Source organism: Manis pentadactyla, chromosome 12 (genome assembly GCF_030020395.1).
Source record: "Manis pentadactyla isolate mManPen7 chromosome 12, mManPen7.hap1, whole genome shotgun sequence".
Taxonomy (NCBI): domain Eukaryota; kingdom Metazoa; phylum Chordata; class Mammalia; order Pholidota; family Manidae; genus Manis; species Manis pentadactyla.
Genome location: NC_080030.1, coordinates 76609034 through 76629854, shown reverse-complemented (window position 1 = coordinate 76629854; position 20821 = coordinate 76609034). Strand labels below are relative to the sequence as shown.

Sequence of the window (20821 nt, the reverse complement as noted above, 5' to 3'; positions counted from 1 at the left end):
TACAGCTAAACCTGAAAATGATCTGCAGGCCTGACTGCCTACACCTGGGGAAGAAGAGAAGACCTTACAGAGAAGGGTAAAGTGGCAAAGCCGTGATTCCGCTGGACCTTCACCCTCCCCTGCAACCCAGCCCACAGGCGGGAGGAAGAGGAACAGAGCTGGGAGTAGAAGCCCTGGACCACTTAACACCTGGCCTGGAGATCTGCTCCGGGAACATGAGCCCACAGTACACGGTGCCCTGGTGATCGGTGGGGCTGGACAAGAAAGACTGGAGGAACGCTCAGGGAGGCTGAGATCCCAGCAGCTTGTGGAAGACATGCTCTACCGGCCCAATGAGAAAAAAGCAAAGCAGACAGTTTGATAGACTTCCCAGAAACCAGAGGGGCAAGGATTACACAATGCTCTCTGCTCAGGAGAATTGGCAGGGGGAACAATACCTCCCAGCCCGCCCTCAGCCCAACAGGTGGGGCTCCATCCCCATAGCTGGCAACACAGCCCCGAGGCTCCTCCTTGTGGTGTGTGGCCTGTCAGCCAGCAGCAAAACCAGACTTTGCTCCCGGGTAGGAAGAGGGGTGTACCACCAGCTTTTTCAGCACTTTCAACAGAGCTGCAAGTGGGAGCCAGCTCCGGGAGTACCTTCCTCCCTGCACGTGCCCATCCTGCTCACTAGTGGCCCGATGGAGGACACCTCCCGGGGCACAGCCCTGAGGCTCCTCCCTGGCAAGCACATGGCTCACCTGACCTGGCAGCGCAGGCAGACGTCTCAACCGGGAAAACAGAGGGAAGCCCTTCCAGCTTCTTGGCCCTAATTTGGCCCAGTCATAGAAGTACTGTGGGAGCCTGCCCCGGGAGCTCTCCCCTCATAGCAGGCTCCAGTTCCACTCGCCTGCAGCCTCCACCAGTGCTGCAGACCGGCTGGGGACGGCTCTGTCCACAGCAATTCCAGACCCGAAGCTTGGAGTATCCTCCCCGTTCGCATAATCAACCAAGGGCCCACACAGTCCATCTTAAACCAGATCACTACAAGCCAGACAGAAATGTGCTGTGCCCATTGCACGCCAGCAGCTGGGGCTCCTCCTTCATAAAGCTATTAATCCACAGCGAACACTGTAAAAATGAAGAGGCAGAGAGAATTTGGTCCAGAGGGCTGAGTCAAACTGAAATCACCCATCTTCTTGATAATGACTTCAAAGTAAAAGTGATAAACATGCTCACAGATTACAGAAAAATATTCAAGATCTCAGGGAGGACCTCAAGAAAAAGTAACTCAGAACTGAAGAATACAGAACCTGAAATGAAAAATACAATGGAATGAAGTAATAGATCTACATAGGTTGAAGAAGTTGTAGGTGATCTGGAAATTAGGGAGCAAGAAACAATGAAGCTGAAAAAAAACAGAACAAAGGATCTCTAGGAATGAAAGAATAGTAAGAGATCTGTGTGACCAATCTAAACAGAACAATTATACGGGTATGAAAAGAGAGAGACAAAGGGTTTAGAAAGTCTATTTGAAGAAATAATTTTTGAAAATTTCTGCAATCTAGCAAAGGAAATAGACACTAAGGTCACAGGAGCACAGAGATTTCCTAACAAAAGGAACCCTAGGAAGACAACACCAAGACATACAAGAATTAAAGTAGCAAGATCAAGGGCACAGAGAGAATACTGAAAACAGCAAGAGAGAGAATAAAGATCACTTATAAAGGAAACCCTATCAGGCTATCAGCAGACTTCTCAACAGAAACTTTACAGGCCTGAAAGGAACGGCATGTATATATAATGTTATGAAACAGAAGGGGCTCCAACCAAAAATACTCTACCTGGCAAGATTATCACTTCAATTTGAAGAAGCAATTAAATAATTTTCAGATAAAAGTTGAAGGAATTCACCACAACTAAGTCATCCCTACAGGATATATTAAAGGAATTGTTCTAGACGGCGATGTTCCTAAGGCTAAATAAATAGCTGTCACCAGAGAAAATAAACTCACAGTAAAGGTAGTAGACCAATTTATTACCAAGCAAATACAAAATTAAATAAATCACTCACAAAATCAGTCAAGGGTACACAAAAAGTGCAGAATATGACACCTAATATATAAAGTGTGGAGGAGGAAGAGCAGGAAGAAGAGGGAAAATGGTACCTAAGAATGTGTTTGAAATAGAGTAATCAGTGATTTAAGAGAGACTGTTAAGATAGTAAGGAAGCTATCCTTGAACCTTTGGTAACCACAAATCTAAAGCCTACAATAGCAATAAGTATATAACTATGGATAATCACCTTAAATGTAAATGGACCAATCAAAAGACACAGAGTGGCAGAATGGATAAAAAAACGAGATCCATCCATATGCTACCTACAAGAGACTCCTTTCAGACCCAGAGACATAAACACAAACTAGAAGTGAGGGGATCCGGAAAAGATAATTCATGCAAATAACAAGAAGAAAAAAGCAGGAGCAGCACTACTTAGACAAACAGAGCTGATAACAAAGAAAGTGAACAAGAGAGTAAGAAGGACATGACATAATGATAAAGGGGTTAGTCCAACAAGAGGATATAACCATTATAAATATGCACCCAATAGAGGAGCACCTAAATATGTGAAACAAATACTAACAGACTTAAAGGTGGATATAGAATGCAATGTATTCATTTAAGGAGACTTCAACGCACCACTCACTCCAAAGGACAGATCAACCAGACAGAAAATAAGTAAGGACACAGAGGCACTGAACAACACATTAGGAGAGATGGACCTAACACATCTACAGAACACTCCACCCAAAAACAGCAGGATACACATTCTTCTGAAGTGCACATGGAACACTTTCAAGAATAGATCACATACTAGGCCACAAAAAGAGTCTCAATATATTTAAAAAGATTGAAATTGTACCAACTAGCTTCTCAGACCACAATGGGATGAAACTAGAAATAAATTACAAAAAGAAAATGAAAAGTTAGACAAACACATGGAGGCTTTACAACATGCTCCTAAATAACCAATGGAGCAATGACCAAATAAAAACAGAGATCAAACAATATATGGAAACAAATGACAACAATAATTCAACACCGTAAAATCTGTGGGATGCAGCCTAGGCTGTGAAAAGAGGAAAGTATATTGCAATACAGGCCTACCTCAAGAAAGAAGAACAATCCCATATAAGCAGTCTAAACTCACAATTAATGAAAGCAGAAGAAGAACAACCAACGAGGCCCAAAGTCAGTAGAAGGAGGGACAGAATAAAGATTAGAGCATTCACAAATAAAATCAAGAAGAATAAAACAATAGAAAGAACCAATGAAAGCAAGAGCTGGTTCTTCAAGAAAATAAACAAAACAGATAAACTCCTAGCCAGACTTATCAAGAAAAAAAGACAGTCTACACACATAAACAGAATCAGAAATGAGAAAGGAAAAATCACTACAGACACCACAGAAATACAAAGAATTATTAGAGAGTACTATGAAAAATAATATGCTAACAAATGGGATAACCTAGAAGAAACAGACAACTTTCTAGAAAAATACAAACTTCCAAGGTTGACCTAGGAAGAAACAGAAAATCTGAACAGACCAATTACCAGCAATAAAATTGAACTGGTAATCAAAAACCTACCTAAGAACAAAACTCCTGGACCAGATGGCTTTACCGCTGAATTTTAACATTTAGTGAAGACCTAATACTCATCCCCCCTCCTTAAAGTTTTCCAAAGAGTAGAAGAAGAGGGAATACTTCCAAACTCATTTTATGAGGCCAGCATCACTCTAATACCAAAACCAGGCAAAGACACCACAAACAAGAAAATTACAGACCAATATCCCTGATGAACATAGATGAAAAATACTCAACAAAATATTAGCAAACGGAATACAGAGATACACCAAAAAGATCATCCATCATGATCAAGTAGAATTCATTCCAGGGATGTAAAGGATGGTACAACTTCGAAAATCCATCAACATCATCCACCACATCAACAAAAAGGACAAAAAAAACATGATCATCTCCACAGATGCTGAGAAAGCATTTGACAAAATTCAACATCCACTCAGGATGAAAACTCTCAACAAAATGGGTATAGTAGAGGGCAAGTACCTCAACAGAATAAAGGCCATATGTGACAAACCCATAGCCAACATGATACTTAACAGCGAGAAGCTGAAATCTTTTCCTTTAAGATTGGGAACAAGACAAGGATGCCCACTCTCCCCACTTCTATTCAACATAGTACTGGAGGTCCTAGCCATGGCAACCAGACAACACAAAGAAATCAAAGGCATCCAGATTGGCAAGGAAGAAGCCAAACTGTCACTGTTTGCAGATGACATGACATTGTACATACAAAACCCTAAAGAATCCACTCCCAAACTACTAGATCTAATATCTGAATTCAGCAAAGTTACAGGATACAAAATTAATACACAGAAATCTGTGGCATTCCTATACACTAACAATGAACTAGCAGAGAGAAATCAGGAAAACAATTCCATTTACAATTGCATCAAAAAGAACAAAATACCTAGGAATAAACCTAACTATGGAAGTGAGAGACCTGTACTCTGAAAACTACAAGACTCTCATGAGAGAAATTAAAGAAGAGACCAATAAATGGAAACTCATCCCATGCTCACGGGTAGGAAGAATTAATATTGTGAAAATGGCTATCCTGCCTAAAGCAATCTAGATTCAATGCAATTGCTATCAAAATACCAACAGCATTCTTCAACAAACTAGAGAAAATCGTTCTAAAATTCATATGGAACCACAAAGACCTCAAATAGCCAAGGCAATTCTGAGAAGGAAGAATAAACCTGGGGGCATTATGCTCCTCAACTTCAAGCTCTACTATAAAGCCACAGTAATCAAGACAATTTGGTACTGGCACAAGAAAAGAACCATACCAATGGAACAGACAGACTAGAGAGCCCAGATATAAACCAAACCATATATGGTCAATTAGTATATGATAAAGGAGCCATGGACATACAATAGGGAAATGACAGCCTCTTCAACAGCTGGTATTGGCAAAACTAGACAGCTATATGCAAGAAAATGAAACTGGATTATTGTCTAACTCCATACACAAAAGTAAAGTCGAAATGGATCGGAGACCTGAATGTAAGTCGTGAAACCATAAAACTCTTAGAAGACAACATAGGCAAACATCTCTTGAATATAAGCATGAGCAACTCCTTCCTGAACGCATCTCCTCGAGCAAGGGAAACAAAAGCAAAAAGAAACAAATGGGACTACATCAAACTAAAAAATTTCTGTATGGCAAAGGACACCATCAGTAGAACAAAAAGGCATCCTACAGTATGGGAGAATATATTTGTAAACAATATACCTGACAAGGGATTAACATCCAAAATATACAAAGAACTTACATGCCTCAACACCCAAAAAGCAAATAACGCAAATAACAAATGGGCAGAATAACAAATGGGCAGAGGATATGAAGAGACAGTTCTCCAATGAAAAATTTCAGATGGCCAAAAGACACATGGAAAGATGCTCCACATCACTCATCATCAGGGAAATGCAAAGTAAAACCACAATGAGATATCACCTCACAACAGTAAGGATGGCCAGCATCAAAAAGACTAAGAACAACAAATGCTGGCGAGGATACAGAGAAAGGGGAACCCTCTTACACTGCTGGTGGGAATGTAAGCTAGTTCAACCATTGTGAAAAGCAATATGGAGGTTCCTCAAATAACTAAAACTAGAAATACCAGAATCCCACTCCTTGGAATTTACCCGAAGAATACAACTTCTCAGATTCAAAAAGACATATGTACCCCTATGTTTATTGCAGCACTTTTTACAATAGCCAGGATATGGAAGCAACCTAAGTGTCCATCAGTAGATGAATGGATAAATATGTGGTACATATACACAATGGAATACTATTCAGCCATAAGAAAGAAATAAATCCTACCATTTGCAACAACATGAATGGAGGTGGAGGACATCATGCTCAGTGAGCCAGGCAGAGAAAGACAAATGCCAAATGATTTCCCTCATTTGTGGAGTCTAACAATGAAGCAAAATTGAAGGAGCAAAATAGCAGCAGACTCGGAGACTCCAAGAATGAACTAGTGGTTACCAAAGGGGAGGGGTGTGGTAGGGTGGGTGGGGAGGGAGGAAGGGATTGAGGGGTATAGGGGTATTATGTTTAGTACACATGGTGTGGGGGATCACAGGGAGAACAGTGTAGCACAGAGAAGGCACATAGTGGATCTGTGGCATCTTACTACATTAACAGGCAGTGACTGCACTGGGGTATGGGTGGGGACTTGATAATATGGGTAAATGTAGTAATCACATTGGTTTTTCATGTGAAATCTTCATAAGAGTATATCAATCATACCTCAATTTAAAAAAATAAGAAAAATAAATAATAAATAGATGATGATAGATGATAGAGAGGGCAGGCGGGCAGGAGGGCAGGCGGGCAGGTGGGCAGGCAGGCAGGCTGGCAGGCAGGTAGATGAAGAAAATTGCACAGGAAAAAAGCTATGCAATAAAGAAACACTGGATAAGCTGAAAAGTGCTTTAATGTTGATGATGCTGTGAACACTCACTACGACAACCAAAATTCTGGTGTAAGTATGGATTCAAATTGTAGAAAAATGAAGACATTGGAAGTGTGTTGTGTGCCTGTGTTGGATATAAAGTGGTGAACGAAAGCTAAATCCCTCTTCTTCCACAATGGGAAGTGAATATGTATACAAGGCTAAAATTAAAAACTTAAAAGTAACAAAGTTTGCACATTATTTGGAGAAAGAAGATCAAAACAATCAACCAAAAATGTTAAAAATGGCTGCCTTGGTTAGGACTGCAACCAGCCTTATCAAATGATCCATGTATGCATGCATACATAAATTAAACAAAATATTAACACCTAATAGACTGAGACAAGATTAATTATAGTTATGAAATCAATCCCAAATACATACATATGACAAAGACTAATGAAAAATATAAGACACATGGTTCTGTTACAATAGTATAGGTAAAATATTACAGTGACAACATTTATAGGAAATTCATAAGAAGGAAAAACACCCTATTTTTATGGGAATATCACCTTTTAAGTTGCTCACCTTTGACTGTTAGATTGAAGCAGCCAAGTCTATCACCGGACAGCGAGTCTGCACCGCACTGTAACACCACAGCACTAGGCTGGTACATCTCCATCACTTTTGAGATAATCTATGCATAAGATAACAAATGTTATCTCTAAATCTCTTAAACATTTAAAATTACCATTTTGAATCTGAAAATAATACTTACAGGCTTAAATATCTGCCCATATGACTCATCATCTATACCATCTCTCATTGGAAAATTGACAGCATAGTATTTGCCTTTTCCAGCACCAATATCCTAAAATATACAACAGAGAATATTTTGTAATAAGATTTTGATGTATTTTGTTTATGGATTGCTTATAAAGTTGAGAAGACCAATTATAATTTATCTGTAATAATTGTTTTGGGGTTAAAAGAAGTTCAACAATACATTAAACAACTTTGAGTAAAACTGTAGAAAATATACATTCTAAGCCACAAAATTTTACAGCACAATTGTCTCTGAAATGCAGAATCCTTCTTGTGGCTCAAATCTGGTATGAGTTTACTTATGATGAAAGAAAAGCCCAGGTCTTCTTCAAGTTTTAACAGCTGCAGACTAAAGCAATGAAAGCTATTAAATGAGTGTGAAATACATTGTGTTTTTACTTGTTGAATAAATACCACTCTAGACATTAATACCGCTCAAAAGAGGCAAAGGAGAGAAATTGAGAGCTAAGATTCAGCTACACACACATACTTAAGATATATATACATGTATTTATTTAATGTTATACATGTATTTATGTATACATGTGTGCATATATGGATATACACACTCATATGTACACATTCCTAGACGAGATGGTGTAACAGAGACATTTCTACAAAGAATTACTTTTAACTACAGCACCAAAGGATTGGGGGTAACTGAATCTTATGTGCTTTAAATTATGTCTCAGTATATGAGTCTTTTAGGACTAACAGTTGTACAAATTCTTCTCTCATCTCTCATGGAATGAGCTTAGCTTGAATCCATTTTTTAAAAAAGCATAGTTCATTATTATGATCCAACTTTCAATGAAGAAAAAGCCAGTGGAATTAAACCCTACCCCCAATTTTTTCTTAAAGAGATCTACATCTTTATATTTTACTAAAGACAAACTATACAAATGTGGATGAACTATTGTGAATCCCTAGACTCCTGCACTAAAAACACAACTGGAATGCACAGTGACACCAAGATTTCAGAACGCAGTGAGTTCGTCATCAATTGTCACTCTATGTTATGTAATGGCTGGCAACTCAGATCTGCTGTCCTTGTTGGATAGTTTCCTAGCTTTCATTTCTTATTCCATATTGTTTCTTAATTACTTTTGTTTTTATGTTTTACCTGAACTATAAATCTAATAAATACAAGCAGAGTTTAAATAATTATTTAAGCTCAGAGTAGCCTTTTGACTTAGAATGAATAGGTAGAAAAGAAAATGCTTATTTTATTCAATTAACATCTAAATATACAGAAGTTTCATCAAAGTCTAACTTTAACTACACAATAATGATTTTAGTTTCCTTACCAAAATGAGATACATTTATAATATCAAAGGAAAACTATTATGACATTTCATATAGTGTGTGTAAAATCTTTAAGTGAGGAAAAGATGTTGAAAGTCATTCTAAAGTATTTTTAAAACATGCACTCTTCAATATTTTCCAACTGCAAGTAATAAAAAATACTGCCAGAAATTAAAATAGAGGCTTCCATTTGACATTTCTGAAATTAATTAGGATTATACTACAAAGACATTAACTTTAAGTTTAAAGCAGGGAAGGCTTTTGCTTATTTTCCACCGGGGTGCAATGGTTTTAAACAAATTAATTCTATTGGTAAAAAACAGTCATTCTTAAATTTTAGTGTGCAGAACCATCCAGAGTCTGGCGCCTGAGAATATGTGCTTCTAATAGGTTCCTGGGTGATTCTGATTCTACAAAGTTTAGGGCTCATACTGAGAACCACCGGTCAGACAAATTGGGGAAAGACATTGAAGGAGCTAAATGACAAGGAACTGAAAATATAAATTTGCCATTTTAAAAGTCACATAATTTAAACTTAAATAAATGTCCTCCTACCCATTTATAAGTAATTTCACAATCACAACTGTTACTGAAAGAACACCACCTTGTGGTCAAATAGTCACACATTTTGAAGAAACACATTAAGGCTACTCTAAACTTTTGGTTCCTAAATAAACTAACTACTTATCACAGATATGTAAAATAACATTAATAAAATACTTTAGAACTAATGCCAAATGCCATGCTAAGTGAAATTCCTTACATAATTAGGCTGAATTAAAAACAGCTATTTCAATTTCTGAATTAAACTTAAACATGCATGTAGTTTGGTTAAAAAAACTTCAAAAAGCTTATAGAAACAGGTTTGATTGATAGTATTTATATTCATAAAATACAGGAGAATCAAATTGAAGAAAATAGCAAAAATATAATAGAAATAAATGCATTTAATGTAATAGGCAGAATACACTATGGTATTTTTTCTTTCCCCAAATGGTATACTACAAATTACAGAAGCCTAAGGAAAAAAAAGATTAAAATTAGACCCATCATTAATCAAAACCACTCATAAAAGAAGTGTAATACAAGAACTTAAAAAAGTTGATTATTTTCCACCAATCTTTATAACTGACAACGATGTAGACTACCATCAAACTGGTTTTGAAGATTCAAACTGAGTATCAAGAAAACTGTTTCATACTCCAGTCAATGTTCAAAAATATTTATTCAAAGAAAATAGCTGTGAAAAAGAAAGTCCTCTTAGTTATCATGTTTTTTGTTTACGGTCAGCAAAAATGAATGCTAGCAGATTCAACAGCATATAGAATGACTCAATTTTGCATACAAGCTTCAATTAGTGACTCAGGATTAGTTCGGATATAGGTATATTAGCTTCTTAGGTTGTTTCTTATTTATCCAGACACAATTTAGTCTTACCCTCAAGTCTCCTGTTCCAGGAAAGTATTCCCCATATTTATGGAATGATACAGTCATTACACGATCTGTTGTATAAAAAGCTTCTTCAACACCATCACCGTGATGGATATCAATATCAATATATAAGACTCTCTGATGATACCTGAGAACAAAGCCGGTAAATCTTAGGAGGAACCACCACAGATGCAGAAACCTATTTTTAAGCTCTTACATTCCAGAATGTTTAATCCCCTTTGTACTTTACTTCCAGCCTAAACGACCCATATTCAAACATCTGAGGATCCAGTTTGAGACTGAGACCTTAAAGTCCTCCCTTTAGGCTTTTAGGCTCAGTCTTGGTAAGAAAATGTATTTATTCTGTGAAATCTGTCCTACTCTAAGTGCGTTAAAAACATAATACATTTCTATACATTAACAACTGAAGATTATATCATACTTAAGATTACTTTAAAACATCTCTCTAGTAAATCTCCAGTATTATAAAATGGGTTGGCAATCTAAGGTTCACAGCCCAAATTTGGCTAATACCCTCTTTTTTGTACAGCCTTTGAGATAAGAATTGTTCTTACATTTTTAAATGGCTGAAAAATAAAATCAAAACAAGAATGTTTTATGATATATGACAAATGAAATTCAAATTTCAATGTACATAAATAAAAGCACTACTGAAACATGGCCATGCTCATTTGTTTACATATTGTCTATGGCTTCTTTTGTGCTTCAACTGCAGAGATGAGTAGTTGTGATAGAAACTACATATGATACTCTCTCTAATCTCCTCACAGTGCTATTGGAGCACTACACACTGCAGCAACACAGTTATAACTAGAACGCATTTTAAGAGTCACATGTATCACCATATTGTGACATCTTATTACTAGTGCATGCCCATGTCAAAACAACAAAGGAAAGTGAACTTCCAATGTTATCCCAGTGAAGTGAGGATTATTTTGTTACTGAATTAGACAGCAGAGCATTGTATTTATGATACAATGATACCACAGTGGTGTTAAATAAATACAATATAAACTGACATTACCAGATTAAACACTCAGAATATTCTCATCTCTCAGGACGGCAACATTCAGAAAACTTAGAAAGTAAAAAACAGTATGTCTCATCATAGCAGAACTTCACAAAAATAAAAAATAAAACTGTGAGCAAAGGAAGTTTCTGAATGGCTCATGAACTGTTATCATCAATTAAATCATGTTTGACTGCACCAGCTGAAATACATCTAGAAAAATTAAACTTGCTTAACACTATCAGCATGTGGGCAAGAACTGCTCCTGAAAGATAAGATTCAGGAACCAACATCAATAGTTAATTAAACAGGAAGGCCAATCATTTCCAGTGGTTTTCCTTGGCCCTTGATGAGTCCAAGAAACACAGCTCAACTGTTTATTAGAGGAGTCAATACCAAATTATAGGTGACTGAAAAATTAGCCTCTATAAATAATAGTATGTATGGAATAATTACAGGCAAGAACATTTTCAAAGTTGAGAAAACACTAATTCACTACATTCAAAAGTGGACTCTGCTAAGATGCAGTTACAAATGATGACAGTAAAAGGAAAAAAATCTAACCTTGTAAATCTCCAAATTCACAAAGTAACTATCTACAACAGGTAACTCAAACTGTAGTCAAAGATTAGTTTAAAACTAATGCCTTCAGTAACTAAGAGATAATTATATCCATTAGTAGAGAACAAAGCCCCATTCTATGTGGAAGCAAGGCAATTAGCTAAACTCATTCAACAGGTAAATAAATTTCCTTTAATACAGGTTTCAACTTTTGCCTTCAAAAGTTAAAACTTACAAAATGTTATAAACTTCTAGGGTGACTGTCATTTTTTAAAATTAGTTGAAACTAATTAAAATCTAAATACCAAACTACTAATATTTTTTAAAAGGGTACTTACTGGTAGTTTTAGACATTTATATCCATTTCTCATTCTTGCTAATCCAAGGACTGGGCAAATTTTCTCTATTTTTACAATGGTTTGTGATGAATCTACAGAGACTCATCACTAACTATTTTCAATCCACTATTTACTTATTTTTAAAAAGACTGTATTTTAAAAAGTGTTTTAATCAAAACACTTTTTTCTTGGGAAAACTATAAACATAAATTAACTTACTTTAGTAATTCAAGGATGGCAAGTACAATATCATTAACATAACAGAATCCTGATGCTTCTGATTTCTTTGCATGATGTAATCCTCCAGCCCAGTTAACAGCCATATCAGTTTGTTGTCGGTTCAACTTCACAGCCCCAGCTAAGAAATAAGACAGGGTAGACTTTTTAAATGTTTAAAATCAGAAATTATTACAAATACAAACAGACAGAAGTTTTATAGGAAAGAGTATGCCATGAATAAGCAAAAGTCTCTAAAATCACAGAAGGACCAGACCACTATGCAGGGCATACAGCAGCTCCTCCTTGGCCTCCCTACAGCTGTGATGTGACTGAACAAGAGTGTACACAGAAAGTGGTAGAGTAGTGGGGGACAGGAGAGAAGTCTCTCAGTGAAAAGACAACTGAAGTAATAAACTAAAAAGTGAAAACAAAAACGAAAAAACCGACAACCATCCAAAAAAAAAAAACCCACACACAAAATACATTTTGACTCATTATGATCATAAATCATGGAGGGTTTTAAAGACAACTATATGATGAACAACCTACTTTTTGCTATCAATTTCCACCACCATTAAAACTTTTGCTTTATACAAATAACTCAAAAGACACATATCAAATTAGATCAACCTTTAAATCTGACTGAATCAGAATACTTACCAACTGAGCCACCCGTTGAGAGCTGACAAAACTCAAATAGTCCATCAAATACTGGGCAATCCTCTCCAACATTAACTGTGGAAGATAGACTTATTAACTTTAACCCATTCTGTGAATTAATAAAAGCTTTTTCTTACAAAAATTATTTCCTATGAATACTTTTTGATGCAATCATAAAACACACCATGTGGTAATCTAAAATTTACAATTATGAAAGTATAATTTATCACTTTATCCAAGGTGATTAGTGTGATATGTGAAATACCACCACCACCAGATCTTAATAGAATTACTTGTAGAACATCTCTGACTCTATTAATAAGAAATCAATAGATATCAAAACAAAAAATGTATTTGCTTTTAATTAAAACATGACTTAAATTTTATAAGTACTTCTCCTCAAATATAAGACAATAAATTAATCAATCCTAAAAAGTTTAAATGACTTCAATTGCTTTAAGATTTACTTTCTTTAGGTATACAAAACATTTACTACTTTGAGATTTATCTTAGTATTAAAAGCATTTAACAGCTGGTTACCTATGCAATCTTAAAAGATGGAATTAACTAGATTCATGATAGCCAAGATATAGAAGGAAGGGGTACTTAAGGCCAAAGAAACACACATACACAGGACACATCATGACATATTTATTGCTTTAGTACTAAGAGAATGAAAAGGACACATGTATATAACCTATCCTCAGTCTCTCTCCACCCTTCAAATTAGAAACCTCTTCAACTATAAGGGCCACTATTTTACATAGTTTTGAATACACTTAATTTATTAGCACTATAATGAATAAATTTGTTTCTTACTAAAATTTTAAGATGTGATTATACATATTAAGATATCATAATCTAATACAGTTCAGTATTGTATGTTTTTAATCAACCCTGTTAATTCATTTGACCTTGGGCTACCCATGACAGTCTAAGCCTGAATCTCCATTGAAAAAACAAGGGTAAATAATATCTATTCTATATTATGCCATTTATTGAATCAAATAATCTATGGCAGGAATACATTTATATTTATATATTAAGTTCTTTGAATATATGAGATGGTTAGAGCTACACTTAATTTAGTATTACAGAAACTCTTCTCTTTAAAAAATTATCACTAAGTCCATCAATAAAAACACTGGTAAGAATGAACTCCAGTAACAAGCTTTAAAAGACACTGTTCCAATCATTTTAGGATGTTCTTTTGCATTCCTTCAATACACCCAATTTCTAATGAGATATTTAATTATAAAAGAGAACAAACACTATGTAGAAGAAATAGCTTCATTAACAATGACAGAAAAGGGAATTAACAGTTGACATGTATTACAAACCAGAATAAATAACCAAAGTATAGAAATAGAAGCCAACAGGTATATACAACAGACTAAAACTAAAGTACAGCTGAGCCTTTGACAACATGGGTTTAAACTGTGCTTGTCCACTTATATGCAGATTTCTTCAATAAATACACTGGGAAATATTTTTGGAGATTTATGATGATCTGAAACATTTTCTTTTCTTTAGCTCACTGTATCATAAAAATACACGTAACATTTAAAATGCATGTTAATTAACAGTATAGTATCAGAGTTCTGGTCAACAGTAGGCTATTAAGTAGGAAAGTTTTTGGGGAGTCAAAAGTTATACACAGATTTTCAACTGCACAAGGGTTGGCACTTCTAACTTCTTGCATTGTTCAGGAGTCAGTGGTGTATATATATATATATATATATATTTTTTTTTTCATGTAATGATCCCTAGTTCTAAAGCTAAGGAATGATTAAGTCTATTGAAATAATCTGAAAGAACATAAGGCTGGAAGTCAGAAGACACAGTTCCTGGCACTGGTGGTTTTGAATGAGCTTTGTGTCCTTCAGTGAAGCACTCGAATGCTGTTCAAGGGTCAAGTGTATAATTTTTTTTTTTAATTGAAGCAGGGGAATAAGGTCTCCCTACCAAAATCCATTATCAAAAGTTAACATAGGACCAAAACAAAGAGCAAAGGATCATCCGAACAGCTTCAGCAATTTGGCAGACCCATAGGCTTCAAGGAAGCTGTCTTTTTAAAGGTAGCTTTGGTATGATTACACTGGTTTGCAAATCAATAATTACAGTAATATTTTACATCAGGAAAACACCTAAATTTGGATAACTCTAACTACAATCTTCTAAAAATACTCATTTGTACTTATCAGTGCTAGTATATACTTTTAACATAGAAACGTACATCTCTGCATCTGCTTACTATACTCAGACATGTTATCTGGTCTTATTGAACGTAGAAATTTGATGTACTCATCACTGTGGTATTTTGTCATTTCTTCAGCAGTGGCTTTATGGGGCCTCTGTGAAGAAAATGAAATGTCAGACTGTTGAATTACAACTGGTTACATCAATGTTATCAAATACAAAGTATACAATTTTCCAAACAGTCCTCTCAAAAGAACTAGGTCTGCCATAACAAAACAAATTCCAAAGCTAATTCATACTCCTTTTAAAAGCACATCAACTATGACTGAGCTTTTCCTTTGCCTATTTTAAGCATCCTTGTTCCAAAAAGGTCAGTTTTATTTGTGACACATTTCTTCCCCAAAGCTTCCTTAGTCTTATCCAACTCTTCCTCTTCTCTAAATATCTGTATCTGAAAGAAAATAAGTCACATATATTGTTCAACATTAACTGCTTCAAGTGTTTCTTTTCTCCCCAAATAGGTAAGAACTGTGTCTTGTATTTGTTTATATATACTTCTACCTTTATGTACAAAAACATTTACAGCAGTAGCTCTATCTTACATGTTATCTGTACTCAGCATGCTAACACAGTGTTTCGTATGCCAAAAGATACTTATAGGATTAATTTGCTGCACAATTCTTTTGTAAGAGTTCCAGGTCAACTCTTCAGCAGCAAAGACAGACCAACAATTATTTTAACAAAAACAGTAACTAACCAGATTTGTTTTTCAGAATGTGAAAATCTGGGGAAGGGAAAACTGTTTTCAAAATGGTTAAACAAAGAGGGAAAAGAAGCTCCAGGTTCCACACACTGTTTTCTCTGAAGAATAAAACTAAAAAGGAGTTTTCTATTTTCTTCCACTCCTTTTCATCTGTTAAATGCCCTCCAAAGGGAATAAACAAAGTTTCAAAGCAGTTAATTAAAAAAAAACACAGAAACATTAGTGCTGAATATTAACCAAAAGGTATACTCACGTATATTTCCATTTTTCTATATAAGCCATAATTTAGCAGCAAGTTATGAGTCATGCGGATTCTATGCGGTTTCATGGGATGACCCTGTCCATAATAATAATTTCCAATATCACCTAAACAATACAGACAAAAGAATCTTCATGAATGACCTAAGTTTATATATGTTCATTAGAAGGCATTTATTAATCTAATTAAGATTTATTTAAAACCTTAATAATGATTTTAGATTCTGCAGCTTTCACACTGTATTAGAAAACCATACTTCATACTTCAACATGTTGGCAACTCCATTAAATAAATTATTTGTTTATAGATTAAGACAAGCAAGCTTTTCTGACTTCCAGTTTATCAAAATTTCTCATTTAGGATTAGCCCAAGTAAATTATTCTTTACTCACAGAGGTAGTTTTTGTTCTTTACAGTGATACCTACTTTTAGAATTCACCAGAAAATTCAGATATTTCAGGTAAATTCTGAGTTTGACTGGTATGATTTAAAAATTTGACAGCAAATATTACTTCTTGGATGATTTACTATCAATCACAGAAATCCTTCATAGGTGGTATTATAATATTCTACATCCACAGCAGTCTATTAAGGGAAATTTGGTAACTTAAATTTCAATCCTAAATATGCTCTAATAAGACATACCCATGACATTTTTCAAGGTAATAAGAGTATTATATTTTAGTTTCCACAATTAAAAAGTTGTAATCCTTAGCCTCTTTTTGTGACATCTTTATACTCAATGTCTTAAAACTTGTTCATAGGACTTATTTGAAAATAAGTAACACCAAGATGAGATTTTCATCTGCCAAATTTCAACAGAATACTTTAAGGTAAAGATTTAGTTTTTCTATAATAAAAAGCGGTATTAAGAAAGTCTCTTAAACATACATATTTTTAATGTAACAGGAGCTTATTATAACAGCCTTCATTGAACATGAAATTACTGGTAGTACTAATTCTAGTCTTAAGCAATTCCAAATTTTGTTAGGACAGCCAAGTTGATTTTAATGGCCTGAAGTCAATCGTTTCAATATGGGTTTATATAATAAAAGCCAGGGTTTACTAAAAAAAAAAAGTCTTTTAACCCATCTTCAAAATCAAAAGACCTTTCAAGATCCTGCCTAAATACATTATCTTTTTATGTTTAATGGAAACTGAGAACTTAAACTTTTGTTTGTCTTTCATATATTTGTTAATAGTCCAGGATGAAAACACACTTGTATAACATACCTGCTTCTAACTACTAGTACTTAATTTTGTTGGTATCATACCTCTAACTAAGGTAACTCTTCTTTTGTAACACAAGCTCTCTTGTGGAAACAATTCATTTTACACGGTCATTTAAAGGGAAAGCCATGTCTCCTAATGCAGATGCCAAAAACAAAGCTGACACAGACAAGGAGAAAAGCATGGGGATAGGAGACATTCCTCTGCATTTATCACAATGCAAGAGGCTATGAAAACAGGAACAAACCACCCTGGAAAGGAAGATCTGCTATAAGGCTCTGCCCTAAATGGTGGCAGTACATACAGTTCCTTGAAAGCAGCCTGCTATCAATGAATTCTTAGATATGGAAAACCCACTAGTTACAAAAAACATCATGGCTCAAGGTAATACAAGGAAAGTATTTCTAAGTTATCACTATTACCAAAGGAAATTGTGAGAATGAGAATAATCAAGATGAAATGTCTCTAGCATCTACTACATCTTAAGATCAAACACTCTAATTAGGGACCTGCTGAGAATCCAGAGGAAAGCCACCAATAATCTAATAATAGGAAAGACCTGAATAATCTACACAAGGGAGAGTGCAGTTCCAATTTTTCAGCTAGCATGTTTGAAATGATAATAGCGATAATTAACATTTATTGAATGCTCACTAAGAGGCACTATTCGAAGCACTTCACATGTATGACCTGTTAACCTTCTCAACAACCCTATGATGTAGGTGCTATTACTATTGGTCCTATTTTATGATAGTGAGGAATGGTGAGGTACAGACAAGTCAGTAACATAGCTTGGAAGTAGAGGAGCTAGATTTAAACACAAGCAGGGCAACTCAGCTAATAACTGGCTTACTTCAGTAGTAACTACTAAGGTAGCACTTAGTCACTAGAAATAAATCGTAGAAGGAAGCTTGACAAGAAAAGGGCATAATATGAAATACAAATATTTTAATAAAGGCTTAGGGTCTTTGTTAGAGAAAATGAACATAAAGAACTACCTAACTAATCTATCAAAGTAACTTTTTTTTTTCAAAAACAGGGTCCTCAAATTTTTATGAACATACACAGCTTTCAACAAGTTTCTCTGCCACAACTTAGGGATCTCAGATCCACCAACAATACACACACTACCTAAATGATACATGTCCACAAAGGCAGCCAAGCTACAGATAACTACTATTTGGTTTATCAAGAATTCTTCCATAATGTAAGAGGGTTATTAAAAAAACCATCTCCTACAGCATCTTACTACGCTGACGGACAGTGACTGTGAAGGGGTATGTGGGGGGGACTTGGTGAAGGGGGGAGCCTAGTAAACATAATGTCCTTCATGTAACTGTAGATTAATGACACCAAAAAAAAAAAAAAAAAAACCATCTCCAACTTTTCCTGCTTAATCCATAATCTCAAAATTCTCTTTAAGGCTGCTTTGTAGCCATCCACTTCTTAATAAACATAAAATGGTCTTTTCTTAGTGTTAAGAACCTGTGGATTTCATCTCATTTAAATTGTCAGTAATATAATATGGGTATTTTTAATATTATTCTTATTCTCATCAAAATAATAAAAATGCATTACCAATGAAGAAACACCTAGAAAAATTAACTAAAGGTGGTTCCTTGAACACAACAAACTTTAACTGTCAATGTGAAAAAATTATCACAATGAATTATATCTACAAAATTTCAGAAACTGCTCACTCTTTAAAAAGCTACCAAAATGAAGTGGCTACTGAGGCCTAACAATCTCTGGTCCAAAGTCCTTGGAACTCGATGTATTTCAGAATTTTTTCAGGTTTTGTAAATGTAGTATGATACATCTGCCATTATTATGTGATATCCTTAAGTCTGGGCATCATTATATAACCAAACAGTATTTCTGCAACAAAAATATGTGAATATTCATTGAGTGGAATAAAGATCACAAATATTAATTCAAATTAAGCTTTTGATTCCAAGTGAGTAGTTAGAAAAGTTTTTCAATTTCAGGACTGTGAAATGTACCTTCAACCCTGGAGAAAAACTGACTATAAAAATGATTCAGGAAAACACAAAAGCAGCAATAAAAGCCACTGGATTATTTGTCTTCCACAAACTACCTAGTCCACTAGTAAGTGGCTTTAACATACTTCTTCCTTGAAACACTGGGGTCTTGGCTTCTGTAATATCACTTCCTGGATTTCACTCCTACCCCAAAGCCATTCCTCCACCAACCTTTAAATATTAGGAGTTTCTCAAGGTCATTCATTAATGTAATACATTAAAAGCCTGCCATACGCCAGGCACAGTTCAAGGTGCTTGGGTTAGTCTGTGAGGAAGACTGCTGCCCTACATCTCTCAGGAATGAGCCACCTGACTGCTCAATTTAGAAACTAAGGAGTCATCCTTTATTCTGTACCACCATCACCCAACCCAATAGCCAATCCAACAAATTCTGCTGGTTTTACTCCCCAAACCTCTCTTAAATGTGTCCATTTTTAAAATATTTTTTGTTGAACTATAGTTGACATATAATATTGGTTTCAAGAATAAAAGTGATTTCAGTTATGTTCATGATTAAATGCTTACCCCAACTAGTGCAGTTACTATCTGTCAATATAGACATTACTATTGACTATATTCTCAATGCTGTGCTTCCATTCCCATGACTAATTTATATTGATTGATATTTTGTGCTTCTTTATCCCCTTCACCTTATTTTACCCCCACACCCCAGTGGTAACCACCAGTCACTTCTCAATGTCTGAGTCTACTGCTGTTCTGTTTGTTTTGGTTTTAGATTTCACAAGTGATATAATATGGTTTGTCTTTCTCTGCCCGGCTTATGTCAGGCCTAATAGCATAACAACCTCTAGGTCCATCCATGGCAGGATTTCTTTCTTTTCTATGGATGAATAACAATTTATTGTATATATGTACCACATCTTCATCCATTCATCTACTGGTGGACACTGCAGTTGCTTCCTTATCTAGGCTATTGTAAGTAGTGAAGCTCTAAATATAGGGGGGCATATCTTTCACATAAGAGACTTTTATTTTCTTTGGGTGAATTCCTAGAACTGGACTTACTGGGTCCTATGATACTGTATTTTTAGTTTTTTAGGGAACTGCCATACCGCTTTCCATAAATGGATGCACCAATTGACACTCCCACCAACAGTGTAGAGGGGTTCCCTTTTCTCCACATCCTCACCACACATTTCTTGTCCTTTTGATAGTGGCCATTCTGACTGGTATGAAGTGGTATCTCACTGTGGTTTTGATTTTCATTTCGCTGATGATCAGTGGTGTGCAACAATTTTTCATGTGCCTATTGGCCATCTGTATGTCTTCTCTGGAAAAATGTCTACTTGAGTCCTCTGCCCATTTTTTAATTGGCTTGTTTTTTTTGTTGTTGGGTCATTGAGTTCTGTATATATTTTGGATGTTAGCTCCTTACTGGACGTATCATTTATGAATATATTTTCCCATG

General features: G+C 35.4%; 1 protein-coding gene across 4 annotated transcripts in view; it reads right to left on the bottom strand.

Annotated features, from left to right (window-relative positions):
* HDAC2 (histone deacetylase 2) overlaps window positions 1-20821 on the bottom strand; it is a 38570-nt gene that overhangs the window by 7219 nt on the left and 10530 nt on the right. For 3 of the 4 annotated variants that reach the window (XR_008992782.1, XM_036893568.2, XM_057489323.1), the window contains exons 2-8: window positions 16116-16228; window positions 15137-15254; window positions 12901-12975; window positions 12241-12379; window positions 10099-10240; window positions 7310-7402; window positions 7120-7228 (exon numbers count right to left, since the gene is read on the bottom strand). Coding sequence is in view for 3 of the 4 variants with exons in the window: in XM_036893568.2 (XP_036749463.1) it covers window positions 7120-7228; window positions 7310-7402; window positions 10099-10240; window positions 12241-12379; window positions 12901-12975; window positions 15137-15254; window positions 16116-16228 (789 nt within the window). In the remaining variant the exon portion in view is untranslated. The remainder of the gene's footprint in view (window positions 1-7119; window positions 7229-7309; window positions 7403-10098; window positions 10241-12240; window positions 12380-12900; window positions 12976-15136; window positions 15255-16115; window positions 16229-20821) is intronic. The other variant, XM_057489324.1, reaches the window with a different exon arrangement.